This window comes from Apodemus sylvaticus, chromosome 18, assembly GCF_947179515.1.
Source record: "Apodemus sylvaticus chromosome 18, mApoSyl1.1, whole genome shotgun sequence".
Taxonomy (NCBI): Eukaryota; Metazoa; Chordata; class Mammalia; order Rodentia; family Muridae; genus Apodemus; species Apodemus sylvaticus.
Window position 1 is genome coordinate 18,748,984 of NC_067489.1, and position 21,320 is coordinate 18,770,303.

The window sequence follows — 21,320 nt, forward strand, 5'->3', positions numbered from 1 at the left end:
GCTCTGCCTGTCAGAATCTATGCCTACTATGGGAGAGCCAGGTGAGAGCAGAGAGAAAAGCAGCAGCTTTAATATGGGAAACAAAGCATCTGGTGGGCAAATATTCCTGTTTATGTTGCTATCTTTCATTTTCCTAGCAGATTGTATTGAGTAAACTCAACCAGAAGTCAGGAAGCATGGTGGATCAGGATAGGACAGTGGTGAGGTTTTGTAGTTAGAATGGAAAGAGTAAGAGAAGATCCTAGGTACTAGATAACCCTGGGCAGAATACTGCTCAGATTCATGTATCCCCCCAAAATTGATTAAGTATGAGCCCCATGACTGTTGGTTTTGATTTTTAGTTTTTGAAGCTACAAATTTTATTTCACAAGGCGAAAGTTACAGTTTTTCATCTGCAGATATCCTATGCAAATGGACATTTGAATTAATCTCTAGCCATTTCCTTTTGCAGGCAAGAAAGACAATGCAGTCTCTGTAACACAGGCATTAACAGAGTAAATAAGAGTTGTTTTCAAAAATACATCATAGTTGTTATTATCTGCGGATAATAATACATTACCTCATCAAGAATCAAGTGAATGAATTTTTCTTGTGTCCTATAGAATTACAGAGCTGTCAGCACAGAAGAGACTGAAGAGACTCTCATTTGTCTATTGATCCCATAATAATTAATATATTAGAGAAAGACACAGAAAGAGGCAGTGATGCTCACACCGCCCCTAGTCTCCCAGCTTTGCTGTACCACAGGCAGCAGTACAAATCAAACACCTGGATCAAATACAAATAAGGATGACAGTCACACTCTCAGGTGACCCTGAGCCCCATGAGAAAATCCTGGAAAGAGCATTTGTAAGTTATGAGTGTTCTGGAGATGTGCAGTTGTGTCTGCTTGTGTAGAAGGTGCTCATTGCTGTTTTGATTTTGGTCATCTTAAAATTAAGAATAAAACATTCTTAAAATGAAGAATATAAACAGACTGAAGTGAGAGGGGCCTGAACAGCGCTGACTGTGGCCCCGTGATGCCACAGATGTTCTCTCCTTGACCATCCATTCGGCAGGGCTTCCAAGGTCCAAAGGCCTTTGATCCTCAAGTTCAGATCCTCTCCCGACAGCAGAAGAAGTTCGGCTTGCACTTGCCTGCAATCTTCTCACTATCCATGCATATCCTCCTGCATTTCCCCCTGCCGAGCCTGCATGTCTCACACACAGCAAACTCCCCTGTGCCAGGAAAGAGCTGGTGAGATGTTTGCTGAAACTTTATGGGAATGGGAAGCATATCTAAGGCCCCCTGACAGGCAGGGTCAGTGTGTATGGCCAGGAGTGTTTGCTAGAATTAGGCCATAGGCATTGGGGGATAGCTCAGTTGGCAAAATGTTTCTTGAGAAAGCATGGGACCTTGAGTCTGATCCACCACGCCCAGGTAAAAAGCCTGGCACTTGTGTCCACTTACAGTCCTCAGCAGGGGACCAGAGACAGCTGAATCTCAGTGGTCAGCCTAGGTGAATCTGTGGTTGATTCTGTCTCAGAAAATTGATCAGAAGGTTGATGCTTCTGAGGAATGACATTTAAGTTTGACCTATGGGCTACACACACACACACACACACACACACACACACACACACACACACTGGAAGAAAAGCACTACCCTGCAGCATCTGCTTACCACAATGTGAAGCTGAAAAGAGTTAAAAAGAATAAGTAACCATCACCTGTGTCCCCCAGGTGTTTGTTGTCTTTTCTGTTCTGGATGTAAGTGACAGAGCACCTATTCTTCAGAACTATTAAAATCCATGTCTGTATTACTGAAACTTTACTAGCCAGCCTTTGGTTTCAAATTCTTGAAGATGGAATGAAGAATTTAATCTCAATATTTGGGCCTAGTATCAGCCAGTTAATTTACCTAGTCCCCTTCACCTGATTGACATACTAGAAATATCTGTGTACATTTTCAATTTGCTGAGTGGTGAAATACAATAACTATGTGATAATGTTTGTGCTATATGATATTTACTTGTAAGAGTGCTTTTATAATTAAGTGGCATAATCTGTGTGTATTTGTTAAGGGAGTTATTAGTACTCCATGAGTTCCATAGTTCTCACTCTATTCACTCTATTCTTATGATCATTATCATTATGTTAGTGTGTGTATGTTTGAGAAAGAGGTGTATTATGTGGTACAGATGCTCATGTGTGTGCAGGTTCATGCCCCCATGTATGTGCACACAAAACATCAAGAAAAAGGATTTAGACATCCTTTCTGTCACTCTCAGCTGTACAGCAGGGTCTCTCTTTTAACTGTAGCTCGTTTTTCTAGGTGTTCTAGTTTCTAGTGAACCACCTATCTCTGCCCTTGAACCTTCTAGCTCTACTTCCATAATGCTGGGGTTACAAGCTCAAGAAAAAGTATATGTGTGCTGGAATCCAGACTTGGGTCCTCATAGTTACACTGCGAGGCCTCTTAAGCTGTGAGCCACTTCTCCAGCCCTCCAAGAATATTTAAATATTTCTCTTAATTGTCCTTGCATTGTGCTGTCTTCTCATGTAAGAGAACCTCTGGTGCACACCCAATGCTTGTGACTAACTGTTATAAACAGTGCTTCTCTAATGAGAATGCTGCCTCACCCGCCATCTGCTCCATTCTGTGTGAGTCTCCTCATCCACCAGATGACCTCGTGCAGACCTTGTTTAAGTTAGGTCATAAGGGAAGGGAAGCCAGGATCTCTGGGTAATGCTAATTTAAGGGGATAAGGAACATAAGAACCTTAAATTAATAGGAAACTCACTGAAAAATACAAATATGACCATGGCTACAAGAGGACTAGAAGACAGAGCCAATGGACCAGACTTTAGTCCTTTTACCACTACTTCCCTTCCTTGGCTTCATCAGTCAAAGATGGCTTACTGTGTCTGAGTTCCCAAGAGAGAAGGAGAAAGCACTGGTAAAGGATGTAATTTACCTCCTGGAAATGACTGGGAATACTCAAGTCCTGCCCAGGACCCTAAATTTAAAACAAAATACATTTTAGTACAGAATATTAAAACAAGAAATGACACTGAATAACACTTCTCCTACATGTCACATGGCTCTTGAGGGGCTACCAATGTTATGGCTGCTGTCTTTATTGGATTTCTCAAGACCAGCACTCCTGGAAGCCAGAAAGACCAATGTACAAACCAATAAAATAAAAATTAAAGCTCCACTCATCTGGCTTTTAGGAAACATTAGCTCAGGTCCAAGAAACGTATGGGAAGAGGAGAGTTACCTCAGTTTCAGGGTGATGCATGAAGGAATCATTGGTTCCATGATCTGCCCCACCCCTCAACCCCATCAAGTTCCCATCAACTCTGATTTACCTGACGGCAGTTCAGCTACAACAAAGAACAAAGCAAAACCAAAATAGAACACCTCTCTGCTCAGAGCCATGTTTGAGGGGAGATTCTTCAACACACAGATTTGGATTCTTTGAGAGGATAAGAAAGCATTTATATCGGAATGTAATAGGCTGTGTTCTAGGTCAGTGAGGTGAATCAATAAAGAAAGCACAATTACATGCTCCATTTGCCAGGATCAAGAGCAGTGCAGTGAGTTATAACGTTGAGCCTGCAAAGCCCTACGTCCCCACGCCTAACCAGCGAATGGAGTGGACAGTGGTCCAAGACTTGGATAGCCCAGGGTCATGCACACTTCTGCAGGAACTGAGGGGAGAGGACCCTGATAGTTCTCCATGACTTCGCAAGGATCAATGCCATGTTCTCTGCAGCACGTCCTGGGGATCTAGTGTGATTTCCACTCAGGAGGACTTTGACTGCTCATTGTGCTTGCAGAGCCCTGGTGAGGACTGGAAGGCAATCCTCAGATGGGCACACTGACCCTCCTCATTCCCACTGCTGCATTTATAAACTGTTCAGCAGAACATGAGAAGAAACAGACCTTGTGTTAAGGTAGCTTTGAATGCTGTGCCTGTCAGACATCTCATCACAGACCAAAGTCGTAACCACAACAACCTTTAATAACCAAAACTGTGGGCATCAAAAGGAATATTCATGTCAACCCCCAAAACTGTGTCCTGCTTATTGCTACCTGGATGCGTATAGGTACATGATGTTCTGGTTTTCAGTCTTGGAGACATAGCCAGGTCTGGTGTCACAGGCTTGTAACCCAGCTACTCCAGAGACTGAGGCAGAAGCATCACAAGCTAAAAGCCTGCTTGGGGTATATTGTGAGTTTAGTGAGTTCAAAGCCAGCCTGTGTAACTTGGTGATACTCAAATCTAAAATAAGTAAAAAGGGACGGGGATGGAACTCAGTAGAAAAGTGTTTGCCCGACATTCAATCTACATTCAGTTCCCAGCATCCTCCTTCTCTCTCTTTAACACACACACACACACACACACACACACACACAATGTATAAGATGTAGTTAGACAGATACCTGCTAAGTAGACCGCCTTGGATAGGTTAACACTTTTGGAAACCTTAGCCTCTTTATCCTTAAAATCATGTTATATTGAGAATATCAGTCTCATTGGGCTTTTGAGTGCATTGCACATAACATAGCAGTGTTTAGCAGAATATCTGATTATCATCATCATCATCATTACATTTATATTTCTATATAACTTTGAACAACCACTTTGCTAAGTAGCTTAGCAATCTCACTCCAATGACATCCTATACTCATAGATCAGAGCATCCCTCGACTCTCACCAGGGAAGTTTCCTCTTGCATTGTGTGGTAATTTACACAGAGCTCAACCACTGGCCAATGTACAGAGAGTGAGAGACTGTGGAGCTCTCAGTTCTTCATGGGATATTTTTATTACACTCCTCCACTCAAAGCTCGGGGATCTATGTGAAAGAGGAGCTGGAAAGAGTGTCAGAGCTAGGAGCAGTGGGCAACTATGAGGTATCTGCCCCAGACCAGACACTCCAAGGCTGGTGCACACCTGAGCTCATAGAGACCAACTGTGCAAGAGACCTGCACAATATAAGCTAGACAAATAGCAAAGGGGAAGTGAGCACAGAGTTCACACCAAGACAAGAAGCTACTTATTTTAATTGATAGCTCTTGGGATACAGAAAATAAGTTTCCGTTGCTGGAGTGATACTGGGTATATCAACCATGCTCCAGGACAGGCCTTGTTCTCAGGGTAGTTGGCCAACCCAAATCAGTTAACATGAAGCTTGGTGGGTAATGGTGAGGCTCTGGGAGGAGTTATGGGAGGATAAAGAATGTGGTCAAAATATACTGTGTGAGGGGCTAGAGAGACGGCTCAGTGCTTAAGAGCACTGGCTGTTCTTCCAAAGGTTCTGAGTTCAGTTCCCAGCAACCACATGGTGGCTCACAACAATCTGTGGTGGAATCCTATGCCCTCTTCTGGTGTGTCTGAAGACAACTACAGTGTACTTATATAAATAAAATAAACAAATCTTTAAAAAATATACTGTGTGAAATTCTCAAAAAACAAATAAAAACATAGGTAACATAAAACAAAATAAAATAAAATAAAACAAAAATCCTCTGAGATTAAGTAACATTGTCTAACACTTGAAATGGGCTGCATGAGGCAAAATCCATAATTTAAAAACACACGATGGTATACATGTTTAGGTCAGATTCTTTCCCCAGTGTAGACAGCTCACAAAGTTGGGCTCTGCAGTTCAGAGTCCACCTGACCACAGGGTGGACTTCACTGAATCATGGGGTATTGTATGCTTACACTCCCACTGTCCCCGTGATCTGAAGCCACTAGGGATGGAACATAGGGTTAGCAATGCAAAGGACTGGACTCCAGACTCTTCTAGCACAAAACCTGCACCCAGTCATCCATCTCTGCTCTACGCTCATGCCTGTTTTCCTTCTTGGAAACTTCCCAGAACCAGAGAAAACATCAACCCACTGTAGGTTGGGTGACACCCCCTGATGTGGGTGGGCTCCACATAGAGGGCACAGGGTTGCTTGTCCTGATAGGCTTCAGCGATCATGGTCCTGTCTGCTCTGGAGAAGCATATAAATGTGGGTAGGTGGGTGGGTGGGTGTCCTTTTCCACTGACACTGTGCTGACCCTCACAGTCCTTCAGGTCATGAAGACAGTCTTATTTCTCTTTGCTGTTCTCTTCTTTCTGGACAAAAGAAAACAAGCATCTTTTACATGGAGGGTGATCTGTGGTGATGGCCCAGACATAAGGTCTATGCTGGAAATGCCCACGTGTGATCAGACCTAGGATTTAGGATACCTTTGGGCTATTGGACTTCAAAGAAAAACAGTTGTTGAAGAAGGTAACTTCCTTATGACTTGTCATCAATAAATTATATATTGACACATTGCCTTTTCTATTCATGATAAGTTGTCACAGGTTTGGATAAGTTAAAGGGCATCATCTGAAAAGATGCTTTTGATGCCTGGTTTTATGCTCATTTGCAAAAATAATGAACAAAAATTAAAGGGAGAACTAAAATGAAGAAATATACAGATTTTTTAGATGTGGATAAAATGTGAAAATTTTTTAAATTTAGAATAAAATAGACAACAAAAAGATATAAAAAGAGAGATATGGAAGAAGAAAGTGTAGGGTTACATCTCCATCTCCATCATGGCACCAGGCAAAAGCACACACTGGAGACAGCAGTTTCCTAATTGCATATCTAAAGATGGATGCTGTGTTGGAGAGTCCTGATAATAAACACATTCACTTCTCCAAAGCCAGTGGCTTGGAGGAAAATTCTGTTGCACTTTTAATATAGAGATATTCAGAGTCATTTTTCCTTTTGGCTTGAAATAAGTACTCTGTGTTACACAGTGAGACCTATAGGATTGGTACTCTGTGTTACACAGTGAGACCTATAGGATTGGTACTCTGTGTTACACAGTGAGACCTATAGGATTGGTACTCTGTGTTACACAGTGAGACCTATAGGATTGGTACTCTGTGTTACACAGTGAGACCTATAGGATTGGTACTCTGTGTTACACAGTGAGACCTATAGGATTGGTACTCTGTGTTACACACTGAGAACTATACGGGACATCCTTTCCACATTAGAGCTCTCTGTACTTTCTCACATTTCTGGCAAGTTTGAAAAGATGCAAATGTATCTTCTCTAAAATTAAGGAATAAGACTAGATCCTTGCCGATTCCATGGAGCAGAACAAGGGGACTCATGGGAGTCCAAGTCAATCTAATTTGATTCCATGTATTAGTGCTGTATCAGCTCATGTACATTACTGAACAATTTCACATTAGTTTTGTGTACCCTGATCGGTATTGTAACAGATCTATGTGAGTGGATGCTGCATCAGGATATGGAGAACTAGACCTTCCATGGATAAATGATAAGTCATGCTTCCTGACGGCACTGCTGTGAACAATGGAGGCTGAGGAGAGATATTAAGACTGTTCCTGAGTACTACATGGTTAGTCAACACAGTGTAAGATTATACAGTAAAAAATTATCTGTTGTACTGAATGCACCACACATGCAGAGACAACATTGGGACTCATTAGAAAGTTATAGGCAAAAATGTTCTTTTGGTCCTAAAGCTGCTGGTTTCTCATTGTGAATTGGATATGCTACAAGTTCTCTTGGTAGAGTAAGGTCTTGAAACTCTAGTTTTACACAGCCTTACTGTGTTAGGAGAGCAGAGAAAATATTGAACACTGCAGAGAAAGCCAGGGTTTAAAGGGATTTGAAACCATGAGATCCTTATACTTGTGAGTTGATATTCAGCCAGTAGACAATGGCTGGGATGTGAGAGCAGTCACCCCCTGGGATTTAGGATTTGCACACATTTGAGTTGGCAGTCTTATGTGTTCACATGGAATGGAATCCATGAACTTCCCATCCCTGCACGGAATGGATTTCAATCACTACCTCCTGAGATGTTGATCTTTGTAACATGGATTGTCTGCCTTTAGCATGCAGCAGCAGTCTGCTCTCCTGAGGGCTGATGCAAGCACTGCAATTTCATGCAAATAACAAATAAAAGTCACAGGGAGCTGGCCTCAACTATGACCCCTTCCCTAAAGTGTTTGACTTTTACAGTAGGATCTTGGTGAAACGTGATAGAGAAGTCAGATATCTTTCCATATTTGGGTATCTGTGATGGCCACCAGAAACCCGGGGACAAGGATGTTTCCTGTCTTCCATCTTCCTGGGTCATCACTGTGAATTGGATATACTCCAAGTCTCTTCACTTTCTGTCTTCTCCATTATGCTTTTGCCCACTGTATACAATTCCACCTTTACTACCAGTCTTGAGCCTTCTCCCCAAACTTAGATCTTGCTCTCAATTCTTCCTGAGTTGAGCCATCTTTGAATGTATGTAAGGGAAGTTCCAGGGTGTGGAAGTGTTTGAGTTGAGCTGATAACCTTCTTTCTAGTACATTTGTATAAAAGAATGTTTGCTTCTGTCTTATACATTCCTAATTAAAACTGTTCAGGTGTTTGTGCTCTTTTACCTTGTGTGACAAACAAACAAACAAACAAACAGGGTTATCACACAGACAATGTTTCTGCAAACAATTCATCTACTGGTGTCCAAAGGAACTAAGACACAACTTTAAAAAGATGGTTGCTCATGGTAGACAACATTCACAGGTAGTAATTAGAAACATTTGAAACAAATTTAACCTGGGTGGGGGTTCTTCTTTTATGTAGCCAAGAATGCCTTTTTCAATGAGAAATGCACCAGGATCAACAGGAGATGCACAGCATCTTGTCTGAAGAACGAAGAACTTGTTGCTCTCTGCCAGAAGAATTTGAAGTGCTGCGTGACAGTCCAGCCCTGTGGATGGAGCAAGGGCAACGAGTCGGATGAGGGCTCAGGCCACATGGGGACCTGGGGATGAGCAAGCTTTGTCTTTGGGCGGTGGCACCTGCTGGAAGCAGATGCTCCAGTGGAAATAAATGGATGGTTTTCCTCAGCTTGTCAGCGTCTCTCCGGAGGCCAAGAGTAGCCATCTACACTTGATGGTCCCTCTGCACTTCTTTTAGATTTGAGAGGCAATTATCCCAAAGTTACATGATATTTATTTCTCCTAAAACAAGGGTATTAGAATAGCTTAGCCTTAGCCAACTGGCTTCAACCAAAGGGAGGGAGATAGGAATTTGATACTTGGAGAAATGAGCATGTAGAAAGCGTCCATGGACTCATAAAAAGTGAATCTTAAAAAAAAAAAAAACAATCTGCAGGCAAGGTACTCCCACTGGCACATTAGGGGTCTGGCTCTTTTGAAGGGAGCCACACTCTGATTGGATGCCAGGCCCTCTCGGAAAGAATAAAAACCTAGTACTAGAAACCTAGATAAAGGATAAGCAGACTGAGAAAGAAATTAGGGAAATGACACCCTTCACAATAGCCACAAACAACATAAAGTATATGGGGTGACTCTAACCAAACAAGTGAAAGACCTATACAACAAGAACTTCAGATCTCTGAAGAAGGAAATCGCAGAAGACCTCAGAAAATGGAAAAATCTTCCATGCTTGTGGATTGGCAGGATTAATATAGTTAAAATGGCCATCTTGCCAAAAGCAATCTACAGATTCAACGCAATCCCCATCAAAATCCCAACTCAGTTCTTCATAGAGTTAGAAAGAGCAATTCTCAAATTCATCTGGAATAACAAAAAACCTAGGATAGCTAAAACTATTCTCAACAGTAAAAGAACTTCTAGGGGAATCAGTATCCCAGACCTCAAACATTACTACAGAGCAATAGTGATAAAAATTGCATGGTATTGGCACAATGTCAGGCAAGTGGATCAATGGAATAGGATTGAAGACCCAGAAATGAACCCACACACCTATGGTCACTTGATCTTCGACAAAGGAGCTGAAAACGTCCAGTGGAAAAAAGAGAGCCTTTTAAACAAATGGTGCTGGTTCAATTGGAGGTCAGCATGTAGAAGAATGTGAATTGATCCATTCTTATCTCCTTGAACTAAGCTCAACTCCAAGTGGATCAAGGACCTCCACACAAAACCTGACACACTGAAACTAATAGAAAAGAAACTGGGGAAGACCCTTGAGGACAGGGGTACAGGGGAAAAGTTCCTGAACAGAACACTAATAGCTTATACTCTAAGATCAAGAATTGACAAATGGGACCTCATAAAATTACAAAGTTTCTGTAAGGCAAAGGACACTGTCAAAAGAACAAAATGTCAACCAACAGTTTGGGAAAGGATCTTCACCAACCCTAAATCTGACAGAGGGCTAATATCTAATATGTACAAAGAACTCAAGAAGGTAGACCCCAGATAACCAAATAACCCTATTAAAAAGTGGGGTACAGAGCTAAACAAAGAATTTTCATATGAAGAACTTCGGATGGCTGAGAAGCACCTTAAGAAATGTTCAACATCATTAGTCATTAGGGAAATGCAAATCAAAACAACCCTGAGATTTTACCTCACACCGATCAGAATGGCTAAGGTTAAAAACTCAGGAGACAGCAGGTGTTGGCAAGGATGTGGAGAAAGAGGAACACTCCTCCACTGCTGGTTGGATTGCAAGATGGTGCAACCACATTGGAAATCAGTCTGGCAGTTCCTCAGAAATCTGGGCATGACACTTCCGGAGGACCTTGCTATACCACTCCTGGGCATATACCCAGAGAATTCTCCAGCATGCAATAAGGACACATGTTCCACTATGTTCATAGCAGCCTGATTTGTAATAGCCAGAAGCTGGAAAGAACCCAGGTGTCCCTCAATGGAGGAATGGATACAAAAAATGTGGTATATTTACACAATGGAGTACTATTCAGCCATTAGAAACAATGAATTCATGAAATTCTTAGACAAATGGATGGAGCTGGAGAACATCATACTAAGTGAGGTAACACAGTCTCAAAAGATTAATCATGGTATGCACTCACTGAAAGGTGGATATTAGCCTAGAAACTTGGAATACCCAAAACATAATCCACATATTAAATGATGTCCAAGAGGAATGGAGGAGTGGCCCGTGGTTCTGGAAAGACTCAGTGCAACAGTATAGGGGGAGGGAAGAGGGCTTATGGGACTTTCGGGGAATGGGGAGCCAGAAAAGGGGAAATCATTTGAAATGTAAATTAAAAAATATATCGAATAAAAAAAAAAACATTGACCGGGGAAGTCATCAGATCTAGGGAGGAACTTATTCCCTAGGCAATGCTAAATGGTACCAAACTGCATTTAAATAAGTATGCTTATGTGGTACATCAATACTGTTCTCCACTTGGGTCAGAGAACCATCTGTGTACAGTAGTTAGTGTTTCATACAGAGCCTCTTGAGTGGTCAAATTGCGAAGAATACATGACTTATTCCTAAGCAGGAACCTCAGTATCATCCATTGCAACCTCACAGGAAATGTCAGAGAAAAGGAAGTGGAAAGATGCTAAGAGATGGAAGATGGGGAGGGTCTTAGAAATGCTGTCTTCAACAGGCACTAGTGGTGCACTCCTTTAATCCCAGCACTTGGGAGGCAGAGGCAGGCGGTTTTCTGAGTTCAAGCGCAGCCTGATTTACAAAGTGAGTTCCAGGACAGCCAAGGCTACACAGAGAAACTCTGTCTCGAAAAAACAAACAAAAAACTGAAAAAAAAAAGAAAGAAAAAAAGAAAAGAAAATAAATCCTGTCTTTACGTGACACACCAATTACATCAAGAACACACAGCTGCGGCTACCCACACACATTCACAAATAGTAAGACATGAAAATTGGAAGGAGACCTTGTAGGAAAAAGTGTGCAAGAGTGGGAGGCAATGAGAGGAGACGATAGATGCTGCTCACACATGTGTAGACTGTCGAATGCTTTGATAGAAAGAAACCCAGGTAATATAACACCCAAGAGACAGAGGCTACACAGAGACAGGTGAGAAACAGCCCCTTCTCCAATGCCAGTTGGTGGTGTGGAGACAAAACACAGCCACAGGCTTGGCATTGGTTCACTCTGGGTAAACAGACTGAGGGCCTCTGAGTCAAGAGCCCAACTGCGAAGCTCTCTGGGGTCAGCAGTGGTCCTGGTGTGGGAAGTCATGAAGCTAAGGCCTTAGTCCACACAGCAGCTCTCAGTCCACGCCAGCTCAGCAATCAGCCCACGCTGGATGGTTCTCAGTCCACACTGGATGGTTCTCAGTCCACACTGGATGGTTCTCAGTCCACACTGGATGTTTCTCAGCCCACGCTGGATGGTTCTCAGCCCACACTGGATGGTTCTCAGTCCACACTGGATGGTTCTCAGTCCCACTGGATGGTTCTCAGCCCACACTGCATGGTTCTCAGCTCATGCTGATGGTTCTCAGCCCATGCTGGATGGTTCTCAGCCCACACTGAATGGTTCGCTGGATGGTTCTCAGCCCAGGCTGGATGGTTCTCAGCCCACACTGGATGGTTCTCAGCCCACACTGGATGGTTCTTAGCCCACACTGATGGGTCTCAGCCCACGCTGGATGGTTCTCAGTCCACACTGGATGGCTCTCAGCCCACGCTGGATGGTCTCAGCCCACACTGCATGGTTCTCAGCCCACATTGGATGGTTCTCAGCCCACGCTGGATGGTCTCAGCCCACACTGCATGGTTCTCAGTCCACACTGGAAGGTCTCAGCCCACACTGGATGGTTCTCAGCAACACTGGATGGTTCTCAGCCCACAATGGATGGTTCTCAGTCCACACTGGATGGTTCTCAGCCCACAATGGATGGTTCTCAGTCCACGCTGGATGGTTCTTAGCCCATGCTAGATGGTTCTCAGCCCACACTGGATGGTTCTCTGGATAGTTCTCAGCCCACGCTGGATAGTCTCAGCCGACGCTGGATGGTCTCAGCCCACGCTGGATGGTTCTCACCCCACACTGGATGGTTCTCAGCCCACAATGGATGGGTCTCAGCCCACGCTGGATGGTTCTCAGTCCACACTGGATGGCTCTCAGCCCACGCTGGATGGTCTCAGCCCACACTGCATGGTTCTCAGCCCACACTGGATGGTTCTCAGCCCACGCTGGATGGTCTCAGCCCACACTGCATGGTTCTCAGTCCACACTGGCTCAGTGCTCAACTCACCCCGGGTAGTCCAGGCTCAGCAATCAGCCCTCACTAGTGCAGTTCTCAGCCCCCATGCAGTCTTCTGTAGAACAGTGGGGAAGACTAGGGCCAGATAACCTCTATCCCTCCACACTGGAAAATTCCATGACTAGAGGCCCAGGAAGAAGCTTCTCTAATATCATTGGGGTTTTTTGTTTTTTTTGTTTGTTTGTTTTTGTTTTTTGAGACAGGGTTTCCTCTGTGTAGCCCTGGCTGTCCTGGAACTTACTCTGTAGATCAGGCTGGCCTCGAACTCAGAAATCTGCCTGCCTCTGCCTTCCAAGTGCTGGGATTAAAGGCGTGCGCCACCACCGCCCCGGCGCTTCTCAATTTAAAAACCCATCTCTTTCTCTCCTCTCCCTCTCCCCTCCCCTTTCTCTCTCTCCTCCTTTCTCCCTCCTCCCCCTCCCTATCTCCCCCTCTCTTAATACAATTTCGAATTGTTTTAAGCTTTAATTTTATTGTAAGACACTTAAATGTTGTTCCTCTTTCTTCCTTTATCAGGTGCATTTATTTGCATCTATCTGTCAAGAGATGCTTTTCTCTCATTCGTCTTGTATGATTTTCTATGGTTATCTGTAGTTGGTCTTTGGCCTTAGGTAGCTCTAGTTTTTGTAGCTACTTTGTTTGATGTTATTGCAGTTTGTCTTCACATCTCTGAGATATACTGGGCTTTAAGTAATTAAGTCCTCTAGAGAAGACCATTCATTAGCATGACTTTCATATAGCAACCAGTGTTGATCCCCAACAATACATAAGTCACAAGTTTGAACACGAGAAATAGCAAAAGGAAGGAAATGAGATTTTGCTAAAAGCTCACAACTCTGAAATGGTTAAATTCAAACATCCAGGGCATGAAAGACAGACAAAGAATTCAAATCTGACTTTCGGGGAGTGGGGGGCTAGAAAAGGGGAAATCATTTGAAATGTAAATAAAAAATTATATCGAATAAAAAAATGTAAAAAAAAAAAATGAACTATAGGGCTGGAGAGATGGCTCAGCATTTAAGAGCACCAGCTACTCTCTCAGAGGTGCTGAGTTCAACTCCCAGTAACCACCTGGTGGCTCACAACCATCTGTAATGAATCTGATGCCCTCTTCTGGCGTACATGCAGATAGAGCACTCATGTACATATGATAAATAAATAAATCTAAAAATAAAATACATAAAAAATGATCAATAAACTCACTTCACATTCAAATAAATAGGAAACTGAAGAAAAAAACAGTTATTTCACAACCTGGAGTTGCAGATCAAACTACTTGGGTGAGAAATTCATCAGAGACATAGAGATTCTGAAAGAACAACAGAACAACAAAAAAGTAGAAATCACAGGAACAAAAACTCAGTAAATTAAATGAAAAGCTCAGAACAGAACATCACCAATAGACTAGGGCCAGGTAATGAAAGGATACCAGTGATTGAAGGCAAGGTTGAAGAATTTCTGCATTTAGGTAATGAAAAAATTCATGAAATTCAATATCCATGGAAAATCAGTAAGAGATTGGACGCTTGAATCTGTCTGTGGTGGAGAGGAAAGAAGCAAACTACTGGATACAAGCCCAGAAAATTTAGTCAATGAAATTATAGAAGGTGAGCTCCTAAATTTAGGGCAAGAAATGACATATTAGCATATGAGAATTTCAGAACTCAAGTAATCATGGCCAGAAATGAACATATCTGCCTCACATTGTAGTGAGGATGCCAGGGATATAGAAAAAGAGAATATCGACCGTTGTGAGAGAGAAGGGCTGAATTCTTACGGATGCAGAAAAGAGAAGAAATAAGAGCAGGAACAGTAAGTGCTGAGAGAATGGGAAATGACCCAGTTCAAGCCGTGAAACTCTGGAGCTGCCCCCAAAGACTGCCAGAGCCTACTGTAGAAGTCAGGGGAGACAGGAAGAGCTGCCGTGATACACAAGTATCAGAGCAATTCATGGTCACCAAGCCGGCACTACAGGAGACACACGCATGGAATATGTCCCAGACAGGAAAGAGAAACACAAACACAAGAGCTCAGAAAACAAACGAACAAACAAACAAACACAACTCAACTCTCATAAAAGAACAGATTAAGAATTGAGACATAGAAAAGGATCAGACAGGGTTATATTAACTCAGTATTTGGCAGATGTCTAATATAGATAAATTAGTAAAAACCTATCAAATGTAACCCTGTGTGTAAACAGTGTTAGCTCCCAGGTTAAAAGAGAGAGACTGACTGGATTATAAAGAAATATATGACAGTTTGCTATCTAAAATACAAATGTGACAGATATTTTAGACAGAATTAGAAGGTCTAAGGAAACTCACTATACATTAATAATGGGAACAATCTAGGTGTACGATCTTGAAGATATAATGACTGTCAATATATTCATGGAACTTTAATTCACCCAATGCCATAGGATGAGTACTGTGAGTTCAAAGGGCAGATAGGTTCAACACAGTAACAGTGGGTGATTTCAGCACTGAATTTCACCAACAGATGAACCATCCAGATAAGAAAATTAAAATAGAAACTGCAAGGTTAAACTGTGCCATGGATCAAGACATGTACCTACTGACCCATCCAGCAACTTCAGAACAGACTCTTCTCAGCAGCCCACAGAAACTTTGTCAAAACATTATATTTAGAACATAAAACAAGTTGTCACAAATACAAAAAACTGAAAAATAACTTTCCTGTGTCTTGGCAATTGAGATACAACTAGAAAGAAATAGCAAGAAAACTACAGAAACTATGGAAACATGTGGCTGTTGAGCAATTTATTCTACACTTGTATACTTTTGATTTTGTTTTCTTTGTTGCACTAGCTATCATATTCCTCTGTGGATATTGTATGTTTGTGTTCCTGTGTGTGTGCTTGTGTGCACACACATACCCACACATACTAAAGACATTGATGTTTTATCGAACACATACTTACAAACAACACCTTTCCTCCAACCCAGCAGTCCCTTCCACAATAGCAGGAGCTAAGAGCCAGGTCCACTGCTCATTCCAGCACAAGCTAGAATACTGTGTTTCCAGGGCTCATTCCCTTCCACAGCCAAGAAGATTCAGCCCATTATCGACTTGCTTTCAAGGCATTCATCATAGTGTTTCTTAATGATTCCCAAGTGTCTATGGTGAAAAGCACACCAGGCAACTTCCACCTGACATGCATTTGCTGAATGAAATGGGCTGGCACACGGACTGCTCCTCCTTGGTACACAAGCATACTATGCAAGCAGGCAGGGCTGCAGCACATCTGCTGACGCATGCCCATCTTTCTCTGGTCTCTCTTTGGCAATCTTGAGGCCTTCTTGACCTGGTCCTATCTCCCCAACCTATTCATAAGTATGAGCTTGTATCATGGATTTAAGACACAGGTCAATGTTCTCTCTCCCTCTTATCCTCTAGCCTACCTTAAAGGTCCCTTAGAGATTTCAATTCCATTTCCTGTCTAGCTCTTACTCTTCGCAGACCCCAACCAGGTGATTTGGTGATGAGCCCCTATGGATTAAGGCTGGTCATCAATAGCAACAAAAACAACAGAAAGCCCACATGAACGATGGAAGCTGAACAATGTTCTACTCGATAACTTCTTCAAGGAGGAAATAAAGATAGAAACTAAAGAATCTTTAGAATTTAATGAAAATAAAGGTACAACATATGGGACACAATGAAAGCAGTGCTAAGAGGAAAACTCAAAGCTCTGAGTGCCCCCAAAAAGAAACTGGAGAGAGCATATACTAGCAGTCTAACAGCACACCTGAAAGCTCTAGAATAAAAAGAAGCAAAAAAGCAGGAAAATAATCAAACTCAGGGCTGAAATCAACCAAGTAGAAACAAAAAGAACTATACAAAGAATCGACCACCACTCTTGAAAACACTTGGAAAAACAAGTTAGTAAAACTAGGTTAAGATGTTTTTGTTAATGGCCTTGATGTAGAAATTCTTAGGGAGCAATATGAAGTTCAGAAAGGCACACTCTTCTTAGTTGAGCTGGGGACTTCTTGAGGTCAGGGGCCAAGAACAGCGGCAGCTTCACCAACACTAGCTGGCATGCCTCTTTTGCTAAAGCTGGGCTGATGGTCAAGTGATGACCCATTTCTTGTACGCATGTTTGCCCTCAGCCTCCTGACATGGTTTAATAAAATTTACTGATGTAGAGATGTTTATTCTGAGTATTTAAAGTAAAAATTTCTCAGTTTTTTAATATAAAAGTTAAGATTCTTTTAAGTTTTATATGATTGCTCTTAAAGATAACTAAGAAAATATTTGATACTTTGTAATCATAAATCGTAGCCTGCCAATGAGAGAAACTGGCTGAGAAAATTACCCTACTTGCTCATACTTTGTTAATAAGTTGCTTAGTTACAAATGTATGTGGGTTCTTAGGAATAATTTATTTTCTTTACCTGTTTGTAAAACCTAAAGTTGTTGGAGTCTGCTTGTTAGAGTTTGTTCCATCCACCTAATGTGTATATATGCATATATATATGTGTGTGTATATATGTATATATGTGTATGTGTGTATATATGTATGTGTGTATGTGTGTATATATGTATATTATATAAGTATATTTATGTATATGTATGTACATGTGTATATATGCATATATATGTATATATATATGTATGTGTGTATATATGTTTGTGTGTATGTATGTATATATGTTTATGTATATATGTGTATATATGTATATTTCTATATATGTCTATATGTCTTTATGTCTATCTGTCTCTATGTAAGGTTAGTTGGAGCTTTGCTTCAGTCACCCAATGTGTGAATGTATATATGTATGTATGTATGTATGTATGCATATATGTGTATTTATTAGAGCTTGTTTTGCTTTATTTATTCACTGTGTGTGTGTTTGTGTTTGTGTGTTTCCCTGTTTTTGTTTTTCCATCTTGCCAGCCCCCAAAGAGTTTAAAGAGTTCAGAGTCTCTTGCTGGTCACAGGGAGTACTGGCCCCAGGGAATCTAGCTTTTTCCCTCAGAGAAAAGCCTGAGTGATCATTCACCAACTCTAAGGATCTCAGCCAAACCAGGGAGGATCTCAGTGGCCCCAGTCAGTCGCCAACTCTACACCACCTCACCCCCACCTCCCGACCTCCCCACCCCCCACCCCCATCTCAGTTTGCCTGGATGTCAAAGCTGATCTTTGACAAGACTATAAGGTGACACTGGGAGCCAGTGAGGGTGGTGTGCTAAGAAACCATGGCCCCTCCCATTCCCTCTAGGCTCAGCATCAGAGTACAGCTGTGCACCCTGCTGCATGGGATGAACCCTGGTAAATCTGGTTGACCCTACAAAGGTTTATAGCTTCGGATTTGGTTGTCACTTATCCATGCACTGCGTACTGTATGTGCAGGACATTGGTAATTTATGAACCACAACAACTAGGTTTTGGCTTAAACTTCTGTGCTGAATACCTGAAAGCTCCTCACAGTCCTTCTCTTATGCATCACTCCCACTTTTAAGTAGATAGCATATATAGTCCAGTGTTCTAAAGCTCATGTTCCCTGTCTAGTGTGTTCTGTGTCCACCATCATTTGAACCTTCTTTTCCCCCCTCTTTGAGGTCACAGAACTTCTTGGTCAATGCCATCTCCAATTACACAGGTGTGCCCCAGGTCCTGTGCATAATATATGTTATTGGCTTCTGTTTACTAGTTTTGTAAGATTCCTGAATCTGTGAATGAGTGGGTCTTTGATTCTTGTTCCTTTACTTGGGGTACTTTTATTTTTCTGTTGGCTTGGGTTGTCCAACTTTGATATGATAGATTTTGTTTTATCTTATTATATTTTATTTTGTTAAAATTTAAGTCATCCCCTAAAAAAAATACAGACCTCAAGCGATTACATCATATAAGGAGAAAATGGAGGAGGGGGAAGATGTGAAGGAGGTGAGGAGCAGGATGACAATGATGATGGTGATGATTAAGGAGGGGGGGAGGAAGAGGATGAGGAGAAGAGGAACGCAGAAGGAAGAGAAGGAGGGGAAGCAGAATGACAATGATGATGGTGATGGAGGAGATGAGGAAGAAGAGGAGGAGGATAATTGGGTCTGCATGCTTTACAGATTGAAATGTATGTAGTACAGTGGGGAGTGACGGGGAGGTGGATGGTGAGAAAGAGAACTTGGGGACTGGCACAGGGAATGTGGGTGATCAGATTCTTCACTCAGGCTTTTACTAGAAAATGGCAGCATACAGGAGGCAAGGTTCCCAACACAGGGTCTTCAGCTTTTTTGCCTTCTGTCACAGATTTAATGTGCCCTGTCCCCACAGGCTCAGGTGCTCTTGTGTTTGGAAGTCTGTTTCCTATCTGGTGGCAGATGCTTTAGGAGGTAGAGCTGTGCTGGAGGACATGGTCACAAAGGGAGGGCCCTTAGATTTCTTCTCTACTCCTTGCTCCTTTGAAATGCTAGAAGGCTAGTGTTGGGTTCTGTTATCCCACCGGCCTGTCGCCTTCCTCTCCCAGCCTCCCTTAGAGTCCCTTCAGGTCTTCTGTCCTCCGTTCTCTGACCTTGACATCCTGCACCTTTCTACGTGAACTTCCCTCCTTCCCTTTTCACCTCGCCTCGTCCTCGAGCTATCTTGGCGTGCGTCCAGTACAGCTGGGTGCGGTCTGAAGCATGGGGTTCATACACAGGGACACTCCATGTCCTCACTGCTCTCTGTCTGTTCTTGCACCAGTAGGCAAGGCAGGGCCTTCATGTACGTAGTTCCGTTCCCAGTGGGGTGTTTGTATGTGATTCCCCAGTGGAAATACATGGGTCTCTTCCTTATTTGTTTTGTTCAATACCAATGTGTTAAGTCTTGTTTATCTTATCTTATCTAAATTATTTTTTAAAGATTTATTTATTGTATGTATGTATCTTCAGACACACCAGAAGAGGGCATCAGATCCTGTTACAAATGGTTGTGAACCACCATGTGGTTGCTAGGAATTGAAATCCAGACAGCAGTCAGTGCTCTTAACCACTGAGCCATCTCTCCAGCTCCCTGACTCCTCTTGTTTATTTTTCAATTTAAATTTATTTCTTTTTACTTATCTGCTTTGCACCCCACTCACTGCACCCTCCCAGTTTGTCTCTCCCACAATCCTTCTCCCTCCCCCTCCCCTTCTCCTCAGAGTAGGTGGGATCCCCCTGGGTATCCTTGACACTGGCAGTTCAAGTCTGCTAGGCTAGGCAACTTCCTCTCCCACTGAGGCCAGACAATGCAGCCCAGCTAGAAGAACATATCCCAGGTACAGGCAATGGGATAGACCCTGTTTTGGTTGTTCAGGACAAATATGAAGAGCTAGTTGCACATCTGCTACATATGACAAGGGAGGCATAGGTCCAGCCATGTATGTTCTTGGGTTTGTGGCTCAGACTCTGAGAGTCCCAATGGACCAGGTTAGTTGACTTTGTTGGTCTTCCTTCCTTCAGGCCTGCAATCTTTCCTTCTATTTTTCCATTAAGAGTCCCCAAGTTCTATCCACTGTCTGGTTGTGGGTTTCTGTATCTGTCTGATTCAACTGCTGGGTGTGGTCTCAGAGAACAGCATGCTCCTGTCTATATGATTCAGGGGTTTGATGAATGTGGAAGAGAGGTGGCTGGAGGGTGGATGTGCCCCTGGGATAGCAGGCTGCTCAGGGCAGCTGCAACTGCTTGTATTTTAATGAGAGACATACAGCAAGTAAATCTGGATGGAGGGAAGGGGAGGAGAAACAGGAAGGAGTAGAAAAGGGAAATCATAGTCAGGGTATATTACAGGAGGAAGAAAAGTATTTTCAATTAAAGAGGGAAAAGAAAAGAAAAGAAAAAGGAACAGAAGAGAAAAGAAAAGAAACAGCTCGTAAGAAATTGAATGCGGTTTTCAGGTTTAAAATTCTGTGAAAATTTCATTAGAACTGGTAGCTTCAATAGTCTTATTGAGATCTACAAGAATGTGAAGTTTTTAGTTCTTCAGAGGAGTTTTCTTTTTTATTTATTAGAATTCTTATCAGAAGGTTTATTCCATCCTGTGCATCATTTGAGCAGAGTTTTAGGCTAAAACCATTGCAGATCAACTGATATTGGAAAAACTGTACATTCTGTGACTCCTTGCATGCATAAAAAATGAGGCAATCAAAACACCCATTGCTATTGTGTGTCCACAAGCACATCAACCTTTGTCTAACTCTGCAATCCATCTTGTTTACTACTATCCTAAGGATTTCCTGTTTTCTCACCTCCTGTTTCAAAGGACTTAGTTCACTGAGGGGA

The 21,320-nt window shown here is 42.4% G+C and overlaps 2 protein-coding genes across 2 annotated transcripts; one reads left to right on the forward strand and one right to left on the reverse strand.

Moving 5' to 3' along the window:
• Positions 1-1,093: 1,093 nt before the first annotated feature.
• On the reverse strand, positions 1,094-3,425 carry LOC127668365 (beta-defensin 12-like). Its single transcript, XM_052161903.1, has 3 exons — positions 3,356-3,425; positions 2,959-3,000; positions 1,094-1,218 (listed from the first exon to the last, which is right to left on the reverse strand). Exons 1-3 carry the CDS (start codon positions 3,423-3,425, stop codon positions 1,094-1,096), a joined length of 237 nt encoding a protein of 78 aa, XP_052017863.1.
• A 2,659-nt stretch (positions 3,426-6,084) lies between these two features.
• On the forward strand, positions 6,085-8,850 carry LOC127668330 (beta-defensin 15-like). Its single transcript, XM_052161848.1, has 2 exons — positions 6,085-6,131; positions 8,658-8,850. Exons 1-2 carry the CDS (start codon positions 6,085-6,087, stop codon positions 8,848-8,850), a joined length of 240 nt encoding a protein of 79 aa, XP_052017808.1.
• Positions 8,851-21,320: the final 12,470 nt, after the last annotated feature.